This window comes from Manis pentadactyla, chromosome 2 (genome assembly GCF_030020395.1).
Source record: "Manis pentadactyla isolate mManPen7 chromosome 2, mManPen7.hap1, whole genome shotgun sequence".
Classification (NCBI taxonomy): domain Eukaryota; kingdom Metazoa; phylum Chordata; class Mammalia; order Pholidota; family Manidae; genus Manis; species Manis pentadactyla.
The window spans coordinates 4,128,855-4,150,098 of NC_080020.1; the positions used below are offsets into that span (position 1 = coordinate 4,128,855).

Here is a 21,244-nt window from a genome sequence, read left to right on the forward strand (position 1 = left end):
CTAGAAGCAAGTGGTTCAAGTTACATCTAATTAGATGACAATTATAAGCCCAACACAGGCAGTAGCTAAATATATACATAATTAACCAGGGAGGGCTTGTACATCACAGAGCAAAAAAGTGGAAATACTAAACAGGAAGAAAAAGGGTGGGGGTGGGGGTGGGGGGAAGTTGTGCGGAATTCATTAGCTGATCATATGAAAAACAGCTCAAATGTCGAAAAAGACTCTCAAACCTAACGGCATCATTTACACAAAACTGTGTTAGCAGTCACTCGGCTATTCTTTTTTTCAATGCATGAATGCCAGATTTTAACATCTTGTTCATAGTGTTATCTAAGAAGGTATAAAATAAGGCATAGGTTGTATCTTGAACAGAAATCAGGTCAACCTCAGGAATTAGAGGTTGAAACCATATTTTCAGTCAAACTCTAAAGCATTGTTAAGATTCTACAAAATCTTCCAAAACTTAATATTCTTTGAATATTAAAAAAGGATGAACCAGGTGTTTCAGAAATAGTTAAATAAGTTATACCATAATCTTAAGTTAGACGTTCATGCAGTTTTAAAAATCACGCCTTCAAAGAATGCTTCATGAAACCTAAAAGGTAGAATCCGGACCTGTATGTGTAGTGGGTTTCCATGATACACCACACACAGGAACAAAAGAGAAAACTACCAAAATGTTAACCAATATTTATGGCTAGACTTATGAGTAATTTGGTATTTTTAATTACACGTTTTTCTGTATTTCCAAGTTTCTATATTGAATACTTATTACATTTATACATAATAAAGGCCATGACCACATTTGTGGGCTTTTCAGTATCTTTTATAAACAACATGCTTTCTGAATATTTGAAAAACTTCTTTTACTATGTAAAGTAACTTTACAAAACTTTACATATATAGAGTAAAATGCATGTTGACTTATATGCAATTGTGTTTATATACATGTATCTCATGGGTGTCTAAAAAATCTAATAATGCATTATACTAGGACACTGTTGCCATATGCTTCATAGAGTTTTATTTTTAAAAGCATCTAGAAAGGAGAAAACCAAAATTGGCCAACTATGACAGACCTCAGTTAAGAAGAGAGGAAGAAATGGGTCATAAAATGTACTTTATAGTTCATGTTATAATAGTATTTTTAAGAAAAAAGATAAACCTGAGAGTGTAAGACAGTAACCAGAATATTTTTATAGAAAATTAAATTCGTTAAGTCACAGTGACCTGCATTTTTAAAAACCTATAGCCAGAAAACATTGTTGCATCTTCTCAGAATCCAATTCTGTAACTTTTTTCTTTAACCCAGGAAATTTAAAGAATCCCTCATTTAGCAGTTCTAGTGAATTCACGTAACAGATCACAAAATCATGCAAATACTTACAAACTATAGATATTAAACCAGGTCGGGTTGATGGATATTTACTGGGTAAATCTTCTTCCTCAGTGACCTCATCATCTCATTAGAAAGATGAGAGATAGACAAAATGCTAAGGACACACTACTGTAAGTGCAAAAATGTGTAACACAGAGAGTGCTATAGAAGATGGGAGGGCTATATAAGATAAATACAGTTCTCTTAGGCATGTCTTTTAAAGAATATAGGTGCAGTGTAGGGGTTCTCAAAGTGTGGGTGGACCAGTAGCATCAGTCCATTTGGGGACTTGTTAGACACGCGCATTCCGGGCCCCATCTCCGGCCTGCGGGCACGGGGCCCATGGATCCGAGCTGCAGCAGCCCTGTGCTGGCAGAGAAGCCTGTGTCCTGGATGCTGGGTGGACGGCCACTTTCTGGCGCTGTGGCTGGTGATGCTCAGCCCAGTTCCCCCCTGGGGTCATCACCGGCAGAGGAGAGCGCTCTCCCTGAGGTCCTGGCTGGTGTCCGAGGGGTCCGCATCCAGCGAGTAGGGTGGGGGCCACGAAGGCCTGGCCCTCTTCCCTCAAGGCCAGACGACTCTGAAGGACCGTCCGAGCTCCTGGCGACCTGCAGGGTCTGCTGGGGGCTTTGCTGCAGCTCGGCTGGGCTTCCCATGTCTCCTTCTGCTCGGTTCTACCTTCCTCTCCCCCACCCTCCACCAGGTGTAGAGCCCGAAGATGCTCTCCCACAAGCTTCCTGCGAGCAAGTCTCTGTCCGGATCTGAGACCCCACTGAGACCAGTACCAGGTTCTACATTAGAGATGAAAACTCCAGGCCCGGTTCTAGCCCAGTTCAATCTCTACAAAAGTCCTGATACTAAGTTTCAAAAGGTTCTTTGATGAAATGTAAAATAAAGGATAACAGCACTTCAGGTCATTGATTGTTTACATTTTTTAAAGCAGTTAGATTGCAGTTGATGAACAGAAATGCAACTGAATGGCACTGTGAGCACCCTGAAGCGAATGGTACAGTAGTGGGGTGAACTCCTACGCCCAACCATCTACACTGGGATCCTGACTCATCACGTATTAGTTGGCTCTGTGACTTGGGCAGATTACCTAACTTCTCTGTTCCTTATTTCCTCTTTTGTGAAATGGATCTAAGAATAGACCCTAACTCTTGGGGATAGTGTTGAGATTAAATGAGCAAATATAGATAAACAAATGAGTAAAAACGCCTAGAACAATGTTTGAACATTGTAAGCTGTTCAATAATTGTTACCTGTTATTGTCTATTTCTTTCTGCATCTTGATATTAGTATTACAGAAATGTTTTGAAATGATATAACAAAGAAGTAATAAAAATGGTATGTGTTGTTTGAATCTTGATATTAAGAATAATTAAAGAAGTATTTAAAAAAAAGACTATGGTAAGATATAAGCCAACCATTTATTGGCTTTGGATTACTCAGGAAATTAAATATGATTCATTAATAAGAATACTAACATCTTCTCGAGAAATTGTCTTTAATTTTAATCAACTAACTTAAATATTTATTGAATGATAATTATCCTTACAATTGTGCTATATGATAACATGATTATTTAATGGAACTCATGTTGGTAAAATGATACTGGTACAACTTAACATCTTTATAGTGCCCTTTATTCCAGGATCCTGAGAGAACTGAAAAATGTTGCAATAGGAAGAGATGAATGGATATACAGTATTCCATTCCACAAATCAGGAAAACTGGCAGTTCTAATCACCTCCTCCATGAGAATTCAATCTTGGCTTTATGATAAAACCATCACCCACATCCTCAGTGCTGGTGCTCAGAACGCACTGGACTTCCTACTTTAAGCTCCAGGACAATGACAGGAGAAAAACTAGGAGGAGTATATCTGGGGAGAGCGTCCCAGGACACTCACAGTCATGACTTTTTCCCTATTGTCCTTCTACTTCTGTGTAGAGGACAGCAAAAATAGTTTTGCCTGGATAATCTCGTAAGTACAACAAAATCCGTTCAGAGTTCATTTAAAGCCCATCTTTTCTATGAGGCTGCCCGGCACTAGACTATCTCATCCTAATCTCTCACTTCTCTAAATTTTTATTACAGTCAATGGCACTAATGGCATGGTCCCTTGTATGGTCTTGCTATTTTTATATGCAAATACTGTTCTGATAATTAGATCTTAAATGGCTACAGCAATGGTGCTGGAACTTTACGCATCAGAATAACTTAGTTTGCTCACGTGCAGACTGCTGGGCCCCACGCCCAGAGTTTCTGAATCTGTAGGTTTAAGGAGGAGTCGAAGAATTTACCTTTCTCATGAGTCCCCCGGTGATATGGATACTGCTGGTCAGGGGCCCAAACTTTGCTAACCAATGATCTAGACATATTCTAATGACATCTCCTTTTTGTATGACATCATATACAGTGTTATTTACATCTCTCTCTCTCTCTCTCTCTTATTTTTTTGCTATACATGTTGCCACAACTCCAATCCAACTCTTCACCCCACATTTCTTTTTTTTTCTTGGAATTCCCTCCGCTAATTTTCTAATAAATTCTTACTCATATTTCAATTTCCAATTGGTCACCTATGAGAAGCTTTTCCTGATCTCTTAAGTTATAAGTAAAGTCTTCTAGATCCGTGATTCTAAATGCGTTTGTATATTCTCCCATTATATATGATAATTACCACTTTTTACTCGAATTACTGGGGCTCATGTCTGTTTTCCTGGCTATACTATGATCTGTCTCCTGCAAGGCAGAAGCCATGCTTTCCTTTCCTCTTTAGTGTTAGTGCCAAAGTAACCAGTAACTACTTAACTAAAAGGATGAATACATTGACTTCATATCTAGAATCCTATAATACTCTCCTAATAGCTTTGCCTAACCTTAAGGTGTTATTTCTGACTCAAGCCAGACATTGCTATCAGATTAATTTTCCTAAAACTCTATACTGCATTCCTTTCTACTCCAAACCGTGCTGACCCCTCAAAGTCCCAAATCAAGTTCTGTACATCTCTTACCTAGAGCACCAGTATGATCACCTATTATTATCTGCTCCAGCCAATGTATGATTCTCATGTCCACTAACACATAACACAATCACGCATATCCAACTGTCAGAAACTTGTAAAGCTCTGCTTGTTTTCTCCCCAAACACATATTTAAAATTTTATTTTGCTTAGCTCTTGCAACAGTCACTATTTATGCATTTATTCAGCACTTACCATCAGCTGTCTCAAAATGCTCTTTTATTTATGCATATTTCATTTAGCCTTCTAGTTGTAAGTGCTCCAAGTACCTAGTCCCTATTTTATCCTTTCTTTCCCACTGTCTGTAGTAGACAGGCTTTAATGTTTAGTTATAATCATTGTAAAGGAAATACCCAGTAAACTCTTAAAAAAAAATGCCAGGGGCCTACACATTCTTTATGTCATCAAATAAAACAGACCCCAGTGACTCAAAGGAGAGCAGGAAGACATTTTTATTTCCTTTACAGTCTGTAGGCTCTGCCTCAGAAACCCCAAGACTGTCCCAGTCAGAAAGAAAAGCAAAGTCTACACTGATCAGGTGCAGCTTTTGAGGGGATCACAGTCTTATCTCTACCCAGATCACAGTCTTCCCAGAGCTAGACAGAGGGCAGCTCTGGGGAGGCAACAGGCAGGAGTGGGAGGCTTGTAGGCAGAACTGTAGTGCATTGGGGGAAGGACATCTGACCATCAGTAAAATGTAGTGGGAAGGGATGGAGGCCAGAGGATGGAGAGAATCCCATCTTAGAAGAGCCGAATGTTTTAATATGAACGCCAGCTTGACTGGAAACTGAGCTGGGAGTGAGTGTATCACCCTGCTTTCCAGTTTTACATCCAACAGCTCCAAATACTTAGCACAGCCAACAGGAAAATCACATGCCTGTATGATGCATGGTACACGGTGAATCTTCAGAGATCTCTTAAGTATAGATAACAGAAAGAGCTAATACAGGAACTATGGGAAAATACTGCAGGAGAATGTAAAGAGAAGACTTATCCCGAAAAATCAGGTAAAGATCCATGTAGCCAAAAACAATATACTGCATTAAGAAGAAGAAAATTTTGATAAGCAAAATAGATGGAATCCAAAAAATAAGACTTTAATAATTATGTGGATTCTGGTAAGTAAATCATATTGACAAAAATAAGCACAGAGTGAAGAGTAATTGAGATAAAGTGTTTATTTTCCATATGAGTGATGAAAAATGTTGATTTATTTTTGAGTTCAAAAATAAGAGAAATGGGTGAATGCAGTAACCACATTGTTTTTGATGTGACCTTCATAAGAGTGTATATCAATAATAAAAAAATAAGAGAAATATATTTCAGAGCGTTTTTAAAAATTTAAACTTATCTCTAGGAGAGTTAACAAGATGGCTACATTCTAAATCAACAAAAATGTGGAAAAAAATTTATTTATAAGGCCATAGTAAAACAAGGCAAGAAAACATTAAAGATAATAGTATAAGACAAGATGATATAAGACCAAACATATCAGATATTACAACAGATCTGAACATATTTAACATGGCTACTGAAAGATGAAAAGTCCAAGATAGGGTGAAAACCTGAAATTTTGCCTTTGCCCTGGACAAAAAGTTGGCAGCCCTGAGATTCTTCTATTCCTTTGTGGCTCTGAAGCAAGAATGCTCTTCCTACCACATCACGCTGTCTAGCTAGGTATGCTAATGAAACTAACACCTTTACATTTCAGATGTTTCAGTTCACTCTCTCTATACATGTAAAACTATGTACTAATTAAATAGTACAACCCACTTCTTTTGTCTTTGAGAGAGTAAATAGATTTCTTTTAGATAGATACATTGTGTACACTGATATATGAAATACATATGAAATATCTCATGAATCCATCATGACGATATTTGTACATAATGGAGATGTGTATAAAATATATAGTAAAATTTAATGTACATAATAAAATAGTCCTTTCGTTGTGTCTCTAGTATCTTTTTAGCAGAGGTATTATCTTTACCATGTATATTAAATGATTAAAATGCAAAAACATTTCAAATAACTTTTTTATTCCTTTTGTTGACAAATTTCATTCTCTTGGCTATTTAATACATATCTATATCATCCATATTTTATATATGTATCATCCATATTGACACATATGTGATAGATTTAAAGAGTAATATTATACAGTTACCTTTATAAGCAATGATTTGGAGAACATAGGTCTAAACATGGTTCTGAGTTTTCATACACAACAGAATGATAATTAAAGGTTTAAGTATATCTATTTATGTAGCTATTTAAATTCACCTGATTGCAAGATAATTTTGTAGAGTCTGAACCATAGATGTAAACTCTTTGTCATTCAACATGAATAAGGGCTTTTGGAGTCTAGGTTAGGAAAAAAAAGAAAGAGACACTTAAATCTCATGAACATGTTTAACCACTGAGAACCGCTGGTTTAGCAGAAAAAGAAATCCACTACCTTCTTTTAATTTCCAGGCATGGTACTGCCAAGGTTGACGGCAGTTACTCATCACTTAGAAATGTAATCTGATTTTATATTTTTATTTGAAGATTAAAAAAAAAGAAAGGACGCTGTAACCCAATCATGCCATAATCCCGGTGACATGTGTACGAGGCAGCATCCTCTTGTTATTCTCCTGTCTAGCTACTGTAGTGCTGGGAACGACAAAGTAGTGAAATTACATTTTCCCATTATTATTTCCAGACACTCTCTGGCAATGGCGTGTTTACTCTCATAAACCTTCAGACAAAGCTGTCAGGAAAGAAAACGGCAGGAGACCAAGGAAAAAGCCTCTTCAACAGTAACGCATCTAAAACCTCAAACCTTGTATAGGTTCTTGTTTCTGATAACACTTAATGTGAGTGCTTCAGTGTTTATTGTAATGCTGCATTTGAATTCCCAGGAGAAAAATGTACTCCTTCAAGTCACATTACCAATGATTTGGATGAATGTAAACAAATTAAAGACAGAGATGTCTTACCTGCTATAGTATTAAGAAACATCAAATATTCGAAGTTTGAGATTTCCCTTCTTTGCCAGCGCTGAGTCATGTTGGAGGATTTGTAAAGCTGCCGAGGGGTGGCCAGGGATATCCTCCTAAGCCATAAAGCAAACCAGAGCAGAGTCTCTTTTTACTCATGACTTCTAAAAACTCAATTATTGGCCTGACATCATTCACTTAAAAAATAATGTACAGTCGATCCTTCTTAAACAAATTATAAAATATATTTTAAATGTAGACATGAGCAATACTTGAAAATTCTATAATACAGAAGACACATTTAGTTTCTCAGGATAAAGCAATGTGAAAATATCTCTATGTATAATAGGGCTGCGAATGGGTATTTTGTAGCACCAGAAGGACAAAAATGGGGAAACTATACTCAGAATATGTCCGAGTAGCTTTCAGACCATACAGCAGATCTACTACTTCCCTGCTAATCACCTAGGCGGGTAGTTAGTTAGGTACCAGCTTACAAGCATCTGACTTAAACCACTAAACTTTTTACATGTGTTTCCACACATAAATGTGCACACACGTGCATAGCTTCTACCCACACAAAATACATCCCTCTACTGAGGTAAAAAAACAACCAGCTGTGAACTTTGAAGGTGTGTGGATTCAGAAGGGACATAGAAATAGCTTAAGTGAGTGTATCAGGATTAATTTGTATGAATTACAAATCTTTTTTTTTTGTTATTATTATTATTATTTTAGTTTTATTTTGGCATCATTAATCTACAATTACATGAAGGACATTATGTTTACTAGGCTCCCCCCTTCACCAAGTCCCCCCCACATCCCTGTTCACAGTCACTGTCCATCAGCGTAGTAAGATGCTGCAAAATCACTACTTGTCTTCTCTGTGTTGCGCAGCCCTCCCCGTGCCCCCCCACACTATACATGTTAATCTGAATTACAAGTCTTTTGAGGTTTAGTGTGTTTATCTAAGAAATAATGAAAGCTGCCTGTATTTGTAAAAGTATGATAAGGCTACTGAGTTTCTAAAAAGACCACCACTTAAGACAAAGGTTCCCAAGCTTTTTCAATTCAAGCTACCCTGAGTGTGGCACGAATTTTCATGTTATCCTTTGCCCAGGAAAAATACCCAGTAGTTCTGTTTATTAAGTAGTTAGGCCCAGATAACTTAATAAAGACTTAAATCTTAACAACTTAGTAGCTATTTGAAAATATAATACTCATAAATTGAGCAAAAAAAGTATTTTTATTTCATTCTTAAATGGCCACAGCTACTCACTAATGGGATGCGTGCACCTGTTGAGCTCAAGGTTTCCTAAATCTCGGGGTCCTATCTGACACACCACCACCTTCAATTCCTGTTCCACACGGATTTTCGTGCAACACTTCTTTTTTTGAGCCACAGAAACCCCCAAAATCTAGTTTCACAGAGCTGAGATGTCCCCAGAAAGAATGCAGTGCCGTCTACTGTTGAAATGGACACGTAAGCTGAGAGCTTTGAGGGGTCTGACCAATGTTGCTGTGCTTGGCTAGAGAGTGTGAAATGCCTGGTAGCACCCCTGTGAGTTCCCTGTGCTACCCCAGGTTCCTGGACGCTCAGTTTGGGAACTGTGGACTTAGGACTATTTGTGTCATTCATGCATTATTATCAAATATTTCTATTCACAAGGAGTCTTAATAGGCAATGTTTGCAGGTAGTAGGAGTGAGTTGAAGAAAGAGGGGGAAGGAGCGATGGGAAGGAACTCATTATTCCAATTCAAATCTGAATTAAGAATTTTAAGATTAATTATGTGCAACCCTATGTTTAAATATTGACTTAATAAGTTGTAGCAGCCTGGTCACATATTAATAGCTCTGAAGAACTTTCCTAGTTATATATATTTGAGATAATAGACCCTATTGAGTCCAGAAGAAATGTGAGTCTAATGTTTCACTTCATTTCAATGATAAGTGGTACATATAACTCACACATCAATTCTATAATTCAGCACATTTTTAAGTTATTTGTAATATGATTTTCACAGACCCACTTAAAGGAGTAAAATCCATACTGGCATCAACATCAGAATTTTCCCTGGTAGACTTCTATTTGCACAGCTATTTTATGTTATAAGCTTTAGCCTTGATTCGTTGTCATGGCAACATGCTAAAATATTTTCTGAATTATCAAAGAATTAATAAACTATACTTAGCCCACTTTTCATTGTGGTATTTATTATAATCATGTTCTTAGTCCAATTTGCATTTTGTTACTATTATAATCATATCACTAATCTAAAATTCTTACCTGAAGCATACCTAGTCTGCTTAAAGCAATACTATATAATAAAGTTTTTAATTCCTTTGTTGCCATTTTGAACCTAGACAATTTAAGAAGAAAATTGATGATCTGGAAATAATTTTGTTAGGATGTTCGGTAGAAAGGTAGACAGGAGCAGCTGGGGAAGGGGAAGATAAGGTTCAAGGGGAAAACCACTCCAACTGCCCAGGTGGGGGTCCCACGAAGACAATGAAGGCTTTGCAGGGAGAGAACTTCTTGCAGTGGGAACCAGGCCAAACCTGTCCCAACCAGGTCCCAGTGAAGGTGCAATCAGACAAAACTAAGAACCACCCAAACTGCACCTCCCCATAATTTCATTAAAATAAAATTGTGGTTTTGCCATCCCCACAACGGGCTTTTCTGTGTGCATTTTGGGTAAGATACGCACACCAAGAGGAATGGGTGTATAACTAGAGCTGTCAATAATATGACCTCACCCTGTCAATCAAAGAAGTACCTCCCAGTAGGTTGTGATAAATAGACCCGCCCCTGAAAGTTCGGGGTCTTTGTCTACCTCGACTCTGGCCCACTGGCCCCTTGCAGTGTTAATTCAAATAAAACTTACGCTCTCCTTCGCTACTGTGCCCCTGCCTTTCAGTTCTTCATTGCTGGGATGGGGGCGGTGGACTGGGCAGGGGGTGGGGGGGGAGGAAAGCACCAAGGACACCTCAACCTGTAACATGGCCACCGGAGACCAAAACCCAAATAAATCTGGAGAGGTATAAATAATGGGAGTCATGGGAGAGAGTTATCACATCACTCTTAGCATCTGTAACGGTGAAGAAAGATGTGGGCATAGGAAAAGAACTTAGAAAAGCAGATTGTTAGCAAGTTCGGGGAAAGGATCAGTTTTCCTGGTTCACTGCTGTCTTTTCCACTATTAATTAATTCACTGAGAGCAGGAACTATGTTTTCCTTTTTCTTATGCCCTTAGCACTTAGCAGCACCTGGCATATAATGGTGTCTAAGCAAGTACATACTGAATGACTCGAATTATTGGTCATCTACCCTAAAAGAAAAAAATGGCTGAAAAGAGATGTGATTCTAAAAAAAAAACTGAATAATTCAATGATATGAAGATTTCATGTGAAGAATAATTCAATGAATTGGTAATAGTAAAACAAGAATGCTGTTCGAAATATCTTATAAAAATGTAGATACTAGAATGAGGATAGTTGGCACATACTTGGGCAATAGGATGTTTTTAGAATTGTGGGATAAGAGTAAGACAAAATTGCCCTCTGAAATAGAAAGTGTTCACGGTCATACAGCTGGTGACCATTTAAAATCATAAACCCTATGAATATAACCAGTTATATCCTCAGTAAACAAATAATCTAGTTAAATCCAAAATTAATTGACTATGCTGACGGTCTGAATAGAAAATATAGTAACCAGAAAATGGTAATCAGTATGGAGTCTAGAAAATGGGCAATTTTTGCCAATATTTTTCCATCGTTCTGCAGGTGTAAAGGTATTGTTCTTATGGCCAATGTGAGAAAACATATTGGTGGACAGCAAAAGAAGAGAAATAAAGAGAGTGACCTATGATCTTACAGGATAAGTTATCTAAACCAGACTTTTCCTATCTGTAAAATGGGATAAGAGTCCCACTGTTTAAAGAGTTGAGGGCAGAGTGCTCCGTTCCGCTGGGAGGGCACAGCTAGCAGATCTCCGAAAGCAGGTTCTCATCGGACACAAATCTGTTGGCGTCTTGACCTTGGACATCGTAGCCTCCAGAGTTGTGAGAAATAAAAACCCAAGATATAAGGGAAATAATGCTCATAAAGTAAAACCCAAAGTATGACCTGTGGCACTTGGGAAGTGCTCAGTTAAAGCTAGCTGTGGATATTAAGTACTTAAAGGGGCACTCAGGCATTAGAGCTTAAAGGAAATACTCCTTTTGTTCTAAATCTTTGCTTGTTAAGCAACAATCTGATTTGTCATGGGATCTCTGGTGGGCTTGCCCAACAAGCAGCCCGAATGATATGCGGAGTCCATTATTCTGGCAGTACACCCACCTTTTGGATTTGTTATTTGTTTGTTTACAAATCGGTCTCTTATGGGTGTAGCTTAGTTAGATGAATTCTGATAAATGCTGTTTAAACTGACAAAACCAAATGTCAAGAAAACAAAGCAGAGAAGAGACACCTTGGTAGTTCCACCAGGATACTCTCAGCTGGAAGGCTTCTATTTGTAGGAGCCAGGCATCATCCCTTCCCCTTGACAACTCTCTAAATGCAACAAGATCTTACATATCACATACGTGAATGTTCATGGATGTGTGTGTGTTTATCTATTTATCTACCCACCTCCCTATTTGCCTACTTACCTACCCGCCTGTCTATATCTGTGTAGGCATGCATAGATGTGTATAGTGTATATGTGTGTTTACAGTTTACAAAGTGTCTTCACTCTATGATCTCAAGACATTATACAACATCTTTGCAAAGATACCATCCCCCAGTTTAAGCAGGTGACAGTGGCATTCCTCTTGCCTGGTGTTATTCATTCTTTCAAGTAATATGTACTGAGTTCCTCCTGTGCAGCTGGCTCTGACACCATTACCCAGCCAGTAAGTGGCAGGTCTAAGACTAGATTCAGAGTTCCTCTTAGCCCCATTTACTATTTCTTAGGCTATATGTCACCGGAAATACACAAACCTAAACTTCTGAGAGTATTACTAGGAAACTAAGAATGAGTTGAGCCTTTTGGTGGAAACTACGGGCAACAGAAGAGTGTTTTAAGATGGAATGGCTGTGTGAAGTAACAGCAAAGCTAAAATTATTAAACAATTATTTTGCTTCGAGTTTTTCTATCAAGAAGAATGATCTTGTAAAAGTCAAAGACCAACTGTGGTTATAGAGGTACTCATAATAGGTAAGGAAACTAATACAAGAGCTTCTGGTTGTTTTAAAGGAGGTCAGGTCCAGACAAATTCAGGAGTACTGAAGGAAATTACATATGTCATTGAGACACCTCTACTGGTAATCTTTAAAGAATCATGGTGATTGAGAAAGATGCCCCGAGGCAGGAGATTATTTTTACAAAAGGAAAAAGGTACACCTATTTGTGAATTTTTAATGTCAGTTCCTGGAAAACTTCTTGAATTGATGATTAAACAATTTGTAAGCGCTTGGGAAAAGGAAGTAGTGATTACTGTGAGTCAGTTTAAATTCAATAAGAACGAGTCTTGCAAAACTAAATTCATTTTTTTTGGATGGATTAAACGCCTTTTTCCTTTGACCTGTATTTTATAAGTATTTCATTACCCACTAATGTCTTAGTTTAATCTTGTCATTCTACTAGCAAATATCCTGAGCATGTGCACACACGTCAGCGAACTGGTCTCACCCTGCAAGCTCAATGCAAGAACGGATATGCCACCAATGAAGGGAACTCCTGTTGAACAGCACTTAAAAAGCACCTCTGCAATTAGGCACTGTGTTCGGTGCTGCAGATTAAAAGACAAACAAGACACAGCCCTTGTCTTTTAAATATCTGTAACCTATTTAAGGGAAGATAGATAAAGATTAGTTTTCCTTCCCATCTATGCCATGCTGGGCAGTAATTCCCAGCGACATAATGATCTACGGGGAAGCACTGTTGCTTGTCTCCCCAGAGCTGTTACCACTTTCTTCACCAGCAGAAAACCTGCTTTGTTCAGGCGGGAGGTCCGGCAAGGTGTTCAGAAGTATATTTTCCCCCGAATTCTTGGGGATGATTGAGCTAGGCCAGTAAACTCACTTCCCTTTGGGAGTGATTATTTCAGGAACCGGAAAGTGACCCCATTCTGGCCAAAGGGACCTGGGATAAAAATTGCTGTAGTATTTTGAGAAATCCTTTGTGTCATCTTCCTACTTTACTGTAGTTGTGTAAAGATGTGGTATCTACAGCAATAGTGGTCATTTTGTGAACATGAGGCCAAACGAGAATCCTGACATCACTAAACCTCTGAGCCAATAATTGTAACTCCTTAACTCCAGATTCTTTATAAAACAAAACCCCAAAAGCAGAACACCCTGCTCTTCAAGCCACTTTCAGTCAAGTCTTCAGCTACTTGGAGCCTAAAACTATTTGGTGTTAATAATACATCTAATTCTGTGTTTTCTACTTAGACTAGTATCTTTCAATGAAATAAGATTTCAAAATGATGCTCTTAAAATACCGAGATGAAAGACTTAGGAAACGGTTAAAACCACAGCATGATTCATGACTTAATCTCAATAAACTCTAAGAGTTTTATTACTTTCATGGAAAAGCATCTGTACATATAGCATTTATAAAAACGTTTATATGCAATTACACAATCACAAACATCATAAGACTTTTGGTATGTTCCTTGTAAGATCTTAAGCAAAAATGTCTTAATTATGTGCTATCTATGACATGCAATCAACTTTTTAATTTCCTCATCATATGTGTTAAATAAAATTATGCCCTATTATATCATTCTTAAAATAGCTGTTTTCATAACCTCTTTCCCTATAAACAACCTGCAGTGAAAGAAAATTCCTTGGTTCTCAAAATAGTTTTAATGGTATAACCCTATTTATATTTCTGTCATAGTGAGATTAAAATATGTTAACAAACCATAGATAACGTGGAATATGATATAATTACCTGGCTTGTGGTAAACCATAGCTGGTCCCTACTCCAACCCGAGGCAAGCTATAGACAACTTTTTTTACTGTTGCTTGATCAGGGAAATTAAACATAACCGAGGCTGTTGTAAGAAGAAAAAACATGATTTAGAAACCACAGGAGAGCTAGCCATCGATTTCAGAAATCATTTTCAAGTGACGATTATGATTTATATGCAAAGATAATGACTCTTCCTGGAAAATCAGCTTTCTGTATAACTTTATCCATGAGAAATCTAGGAGTCACATTCTTAAACAAATTAAATCTTTATTTTTATTTTTGTTTTAGTGGAGGCATACCAAAGGTAGAAATACAGCAGGGAAAAATCAAGACATTATTGTGCTGCATAAACGAGTAACACCCGAATATGAGCACACTTTCTTTCAAACTATTTCAGGGGACTTACTTCGGTTTGCCATAAATACTTCCAAGGCGGTGTTTTGCAGAAGATAACGTCTTGAAAATACAGCTCGGATCTCGCTGAACATCCATTTTCCATGAAGTCCCTCTGTGTATGCGAGAACCTAAGATCAAGAGTTTAAAGGGAAGTGTCAAATTGGTAAAATATGTGCCTAAGACTTAAGTCTGACAATATCTTAGTGCCACACAAAAGTCAGCAGATTAGGGATTATCTTCCTGAATTTATGATATATCACAGCATTGTCAATTATTTGATTCTTTATACTGTCTTGCAAACTGTCTCCCTTGCGAAATGTTCTTAGTTGGCTCGTGAGGAAATGAATGAGCAGAAAAATTACATGCTCGAGGTGACCCTGTGACTTAACACAGAAAGTGTATTCTAGCTTTTTGGTCTTGTATATAATTAGTTGAACCAGGAGGCCTGATTATAGTGTTAAGTCTTTTCCATGATCCCTTTTCTCCTTCTTCCTTGTTTGCTGGAAGCCCAGTTAGCCCCCCGAGTGTCCGTGTAGTCAACCCGAGGCAATGGATCAGGACTGGGATAAGCCAGAGGTGAGCAATCACTTTTGGCAAAGGGCCTACTAGTATTTAAGGCTTTTCAGACTGTCGGGTTTCTATCACAACTATTCAATTTTGCCACTGCAGTGCAATAGCATCATAGACAGTGTGCAAATGAATGGGTGTGGCTATGTTCCAATAAAACTTCATTTGCAGTAGCAGGGGCAGCCTGAATTTGGGCCCAGAGCCATAGTCTAGCTGACCCACGATCTAAGCCAATTCCGGCAAAGTTATTCCTTACCTCTCCCAATTCCTTTGCCATTAGTGGAAGGGACATTTGACCCAGCACCAGCTAATGAGGACAAGACCAGTGTCAGTTTGGGGGTGTTCTAGAAATGCTGATAAACTATAGCTATAGCTTTGTCTTTAGAAATAAATCTTTATATATTTAGAAATGCTGACCATCTATAGCTAGCACACTCCTTGCTCCTTCTTGCTGGAATGGAGATGTGATGGCAGAAACTGTAGCAGCAATTATGTGACCATGAGAAGAAGGTGAAGGGAACTGCAGCAAGGTTGGCCCTAACACTGAGCTACTGAAAGGATCTCAGCAACCACACTCATCTGCACCTCTTCTTACTGGATACAGATTAATCCATATTTGATTAAGCCACTGTAGTGAAATCTGGAACAAACACATTCCTTCCCGATTCACCAATGTTTGCTAACGATACATAAACACATTTTCTACTTGCATTGTGTACTCTGCATATATTACATGTATTTTGCTTTTGTGAAAATGGAAACTAGTTACTGAGTTTTACATACACAATAGTTCGTAAAGCTTTAAAAATAAGTTATGAGTTCCCTTTTTACATTTCCTTTCTCTAGGAATAATATATATACACAATAAGTGATCACGTGATCTTTATATTTTTTTAAAAATTCCATTTCTAACTCCTTAATTCAGCTTTTTTCTTTCCCCAGATGCTGGAAGGTTTTTGGAGACAATCAGACATCTATTTAAATCCTGAAACATTTTGGAGCCAGTCAGACTCCTATTTAAATCTTGGCTCTGCTGTTTACCAGCTCTAGGACCTTGGAAAAATTATTTAACTCCATCTGATTTTCATTATCTGAAAAACAATGATAACAGTACCTGTTGTTCGTTTAAGTGGAGGCAATGGATGGAAAGTGCACGGCCTTAGCTATGATATTAAGTTCTGTTTTTAAGTTTACATGTTCCTGTTGTTTAGCATAAAGTGACAACCGTTTCTCAGTTTCTAAACTGAAAACTGCACATTCCACAAAAGAATTGCAGTGACTTGCCACAACTTATATTAACAAATTCTTAGTTGGGTACAATAGTTTCCAGATTTGAATTTCATAGCCCAGCATAACTTTTTTAAATGGAAAGTACTAATACAGGGTTGATAACATCTTTTTTCTTTGTCAAGTAGGAAAAATTTTAAGACAAAACAATCACAACCACAAATACTATCTTCCACTATGACCATTATTTTACTAAAAAAAAAAAAATTAAGGCCATTGGAAACCCCAAACAGTACAATGAGTATAATCTCAGAAAGAGAAAGAATCTTCCCATGACAGCTCTGCTCGGCACACTTACACTAAAACCAGTGTGCTGGGGGATGGAGAGAGAGGAGTCACAGACACCTGTATATATACACATACTCATGCTTTTACTTATTTTTCTCTTTGGGAGCCATATGTCACGAATATTTAATCAAGTACTCCTTGCCATTAGGCGGGTTATCAGTTTATTTCACTGATAGCAGACAGGTAGCTCAAAATACATAGAAGTTTGACTCCTTAGGTGCTCCATGGAAAACTGTCTTACCAACCGTGCCAGTTATCGATTTTTTGCTTTCCAGCTCAAAAGTTCATGCTTAATTGTTTTTGTGTGTGTGTGTGTGAGAATGAATCTGTGCCCTTTATTTTTGCTTTGCTGTATGGCATGATGTTAAGCTTTGTCAGGAAAGGACGCTGCAGAGACAAGGCAGGGGAAGGCCTCTTCCTGGCTGGTTCCCATGCACTCGCTGAGCAGGTTCCTGAGAAGGCGGGGCCTCCCCGGGGCCCAGCTCCTGCAGGTAGGATGGGCAACAGCGCCCAGCGTCAGGAGGTCTTCTCCAGGCATAGTGCCTCTGGTGAGACAACTCTCCCACCTCTGCCCCCATGAACAGCTTCACCAATGGAAGGTTCCAGAGCTCCAGGAAGCTCTCCTGGCAGGACACGAGAGGGACTTTTCCAGCATTCAATGAACGACAGCCACGCCCACCCCCAAGGAGGTCTGGAGGGCTTCTTCCTCGGGTTCAATGTCAGCTGCAAGGGTACCAGCTGCTCTTTATATACGCTGTTCCTGTACTCTTTGGAGTTCTTTTTATTTCTTACTAACCATTTCCTTAGCTACTCCGATCTCCTGTTATCATTTATATCATAATTATTTATATTATACTTTTCCTGTTTAAATTGCTATGTGGTTTCTCTTTGCTGATTGGCTCCAGACTGATACACAAACTCCATCAGCTCTCCTACCACCACTTTTATAGCTCCAGGCTGGGGCCACAGCAGCCCTCGGGGACCCGCAGGAGCAAGAAAAAAGGAAACGGAGATAATCAGAGGAACTCAGCAAAGCCTGGAGGCAAGGAAAGAATAAAATTAAAAGAAGATTATTCTGCTAGTCAACAGTTCAGGAAACGAATTCCAAAGACAGATCTGAAGGTCCAAAGCTATTTTGAACAAGGGTAACATCTGAGTAAGTGCATTTATGCATCATCAAACACAGAGATGTTAGTTTGACTAACTGTATATGTTACAGAATATAATGGCAGCATTACCAAATGGGCTGTGGGAAGGAAAATTATATATATATATGACCTCATAACTTAAAAATAATCTGCCTAATTTATAACAGTAACCCATATTGAAGCTTTTTAAATCCTTCAGAAGGGCTGATAAAAGATAAATACTCTGAGCTGGTCATGATTCTCTGCTAGGAAACCCAGTTGAACCCACAGTCCTCTTCTTTTTTTCACAGCAAGTCGCCTCCTGCTTTCCCTTCTTGTCTCCTTCAAGACTGATTATGGAGTGAAACTCTCCTAAACTATTTCATTAACATTTTCTTATGTCCCTTCCTGTAAGTTGCCTCTCCCGGTACCCGGTGTTGAGTCACCACACACGTACGAACCTACACTGTCTCTTCCAGTACTTCACTTTATTTTAATTCTGTGCCTGGCCCTTTCTTATTTTCTTATTTGCTTGGTTTTTGTTGTTGTTGTTGTTATTCCTGCCCCTGAGACATGAAAGTTTCATGCGAACAGGACCCTAATCTGTCTTATTTACTGTTAACACACAGGACTTAACATAGTGCCTGGCACATACATACTTCACCCGCATTGGTTTGTTGAGTAAACCACTAAGAGAAATAGACAGAGATGGTGCATGTGGGGAAGGTGACCAAGAAATCGTACAAAGTGTATGGATTTCTGACTCCTTTTGCTGACCTGGAAAACTCACCAGTTTGGAACTTCAGAATTCTCATGTTTATTATCCTAATGGTGGAACCCAACAGACATCTCTCCTGAGTTTAGACTTAAACAGGACCTAAAAAAAAAGCAATCTAAATAGGACAACTGGTTGCTTTTCTCTAGGAGTCTAATTTTCATCCTTGAGGGACTCTAGGCTGGGTGGTTCCCTTCCCTGCAAGACCTGGTCCCTCCCAGACAGGCTTCCTCCCCTCCTTGGAGGCATGGAAGGCCTGTCGGCTAAGGCACTTCGACTTTATTTTACAGACTTAAGCCTCTCACTTAAGAACATGTGCACTGAGGTGTATCACAGAATATCACTTGGCACCCCTCTTGAGCACCAATTTTACTTCTGGTAAGTAACTTAAACACTTTTGTAGTAAAATTAATACAGATAGGATGGAGAATGAAATGGAAAACATGAAGAACTGTCGAGAAAAGTCACTAACATTCCAATAAGTGCTGTGATTGACGTGGGCTTCCTTGGATTATGACCCAAGTCTCCTTTACTCTCCTCTACTCAGGGAAAATGAGAAGGCCCTGCACCTTAGGAGGGGGTGAGACTTAGTGTGACTTCCCTGACCTGCTTTTAGCTAGAGTAGGAGGATCAGAGACACAAGGCAGAGGGGACCAGTGAGGGAGTGGCACGTGATGAGAAGTTTAGTCAATTTTTGTATATTTCAGAAATGTAAGGTGTATCACTTATCGTTGATTAAATACTGAAGTTTACGGCATGTTTCTGTAAAAATCTGGACCTCTAGCCCAGGTCTGAAATATGAGCTGGTACCATAAAATTGCCTGTATGTTATTTATATCTTTACTAGTTACAGAATGTTTTATAAGTTTTAGGACTGTCTATAATAATTCTTAAAAGTTTGTTTTTCATTATAGTCCAAGATATTTTTCTAAACTATGTGTTTTCATCTGTATTTGAGGTTTGGGATTATTCTTTTCTTTCTTAGGTCAACCTTCCCATGTCATCTGGTTTGTGCCTGCCTGCTACTCCAAATTATTTAATAAACTGTGAAATCTCATCAACAAATGCTAACTACCCCATTCAGTTTCATTTTCTGAAAATTGAATAAATACAATTTTCATTACATCATCTAGATCAGAAACAAGAATATTAAAGCATTTTGATTTCAAGTCTTACAGAACTTTGTGATTTCCTTAAGCAACCACAGAACTATTTGGAGTTAACTGCTTAGTATTCAAGAGTTCATACTAGCCTTATACCCTGAGGTCTGCCCCACTCACTTACAAACCGAAATGCACAGGAAGAAACATAAAACAAATGTAATAGCAACCCCTTGTAAATCACCTTGCCCACATGTGTGCTTAACACATTATTTGATGATCCTGTTGAAGAAAAACGGTCGCTGTGCACTCACGTGTATCAGACATGTATATGTTGTCAGAAACACGTATAGGGCTGTCAAATCAGTTTCATCACTTTTTCCTTTTAAGGCAGTTAACAGTGTGCATCCTAAAATGTCCTTGTTTAGTGATATCTTTGCTTATCGCAGACCATTCTACACATCTATTACATCAGGTTTAACAAATCCTTCTTTCTTTGAATGTGAAAAATCTAAATTTTGCTTCGGGTTATATTCTCTGTCAAGAACCGATGAAAATGTCACAAAGGCTGGGTAGACATGCTCTGTTCAGTGTCCATGAGGTCGTCAAATCTGACACCTGCCGCTTGGATAGTTTAATTAAAGGGCTTTTAGTGCCATGTAAAGTCACAAGCCCCTGGTACTTTTATACTTCTGCACAAATCATCAATGATTTGGGATCCAACAATTACGTTCGAGGTGGAATAGTTCAAAATTGTGAGGCCTAGAAAGAAAGCCCAACCACAACACAGAAGAAGTGTGGTTCTGAAATGTCCATGTGCAAGATCATCTCCCGCCCATCGCTGCCGCAGTGGTACACGTGGGCAGCGAAACAGCAGCTGTTTGGGGTCCCCGCTTGCAGCTCTCCCACATGTCTCGGGGAGGCTCTCTCCTCACCAAAGGCATGGAGAAGTGTAACATATAAGAAGTAATTAGACATGCATGGAAAAACTGAAAAGGGCAACACAATGGACTACCCTGTTCCAAATGGGCAACACGATAAGTTTCCAAGAGTTCAACTAAATATGTGTAATTAAACAGAACAAATGGCCAGATTCTATCTATTTTAAAATCTATCTGTCTGAGATTGAATCTGCGAGGGAAGGACAGGTTCTCTCTCCCATGTCTTTTCCCATTGCCCATGTCCTTTTTTTTAAAAAAACGGCAGGGGGCGCTCTCTGTGGCGTATTGCCTGGGCATAAGATCTGCTGAAGGGTTAAGAACCTCAAATAAGAGACAATTTAAGATCGTGATGGAGATGTTGGAGAGAGTATCCTCAATGACTGGCTTAAAAAAAAAAGAAACCTTTT

General features: G+C 38.6%; 1 protein-coding gene across 3 annotated transcripts in view; it reads right to left on the reverse strand.

The window, feature by feature from the left end:
* NBEA (neurobeachin) overlaps positions 1 to 21,244 on the reverse strand; it is a 550,888-nt gene that overhangs the window by 95,337 nt on the left and 434,307 nt on the right. For all 3 annotated transcript variants that reach the window (XM_036904990.2, XM_036904991.2, XM_036904985.2), the window contains exons 41-43: positions 14,763 to 14,880; positions 14,336 to 14,438; positions 7,392 to 7,507 (exon numbers count right to left, since the gene is read on the reverse strand). In XM_036904990.2, coding sequence (XP_036760885.2) covers positions 7,392 to 7,507; positions 14,336 to 14,438; positions 14,763 to 14,880 — 337 coding nt within the window. The remainder of the gene's footprint in view (positions 1 to 7,391; positions 7,508 to 14,335; positions 14,439 to 14,762; positions 14,881 to 21,244) is intronic.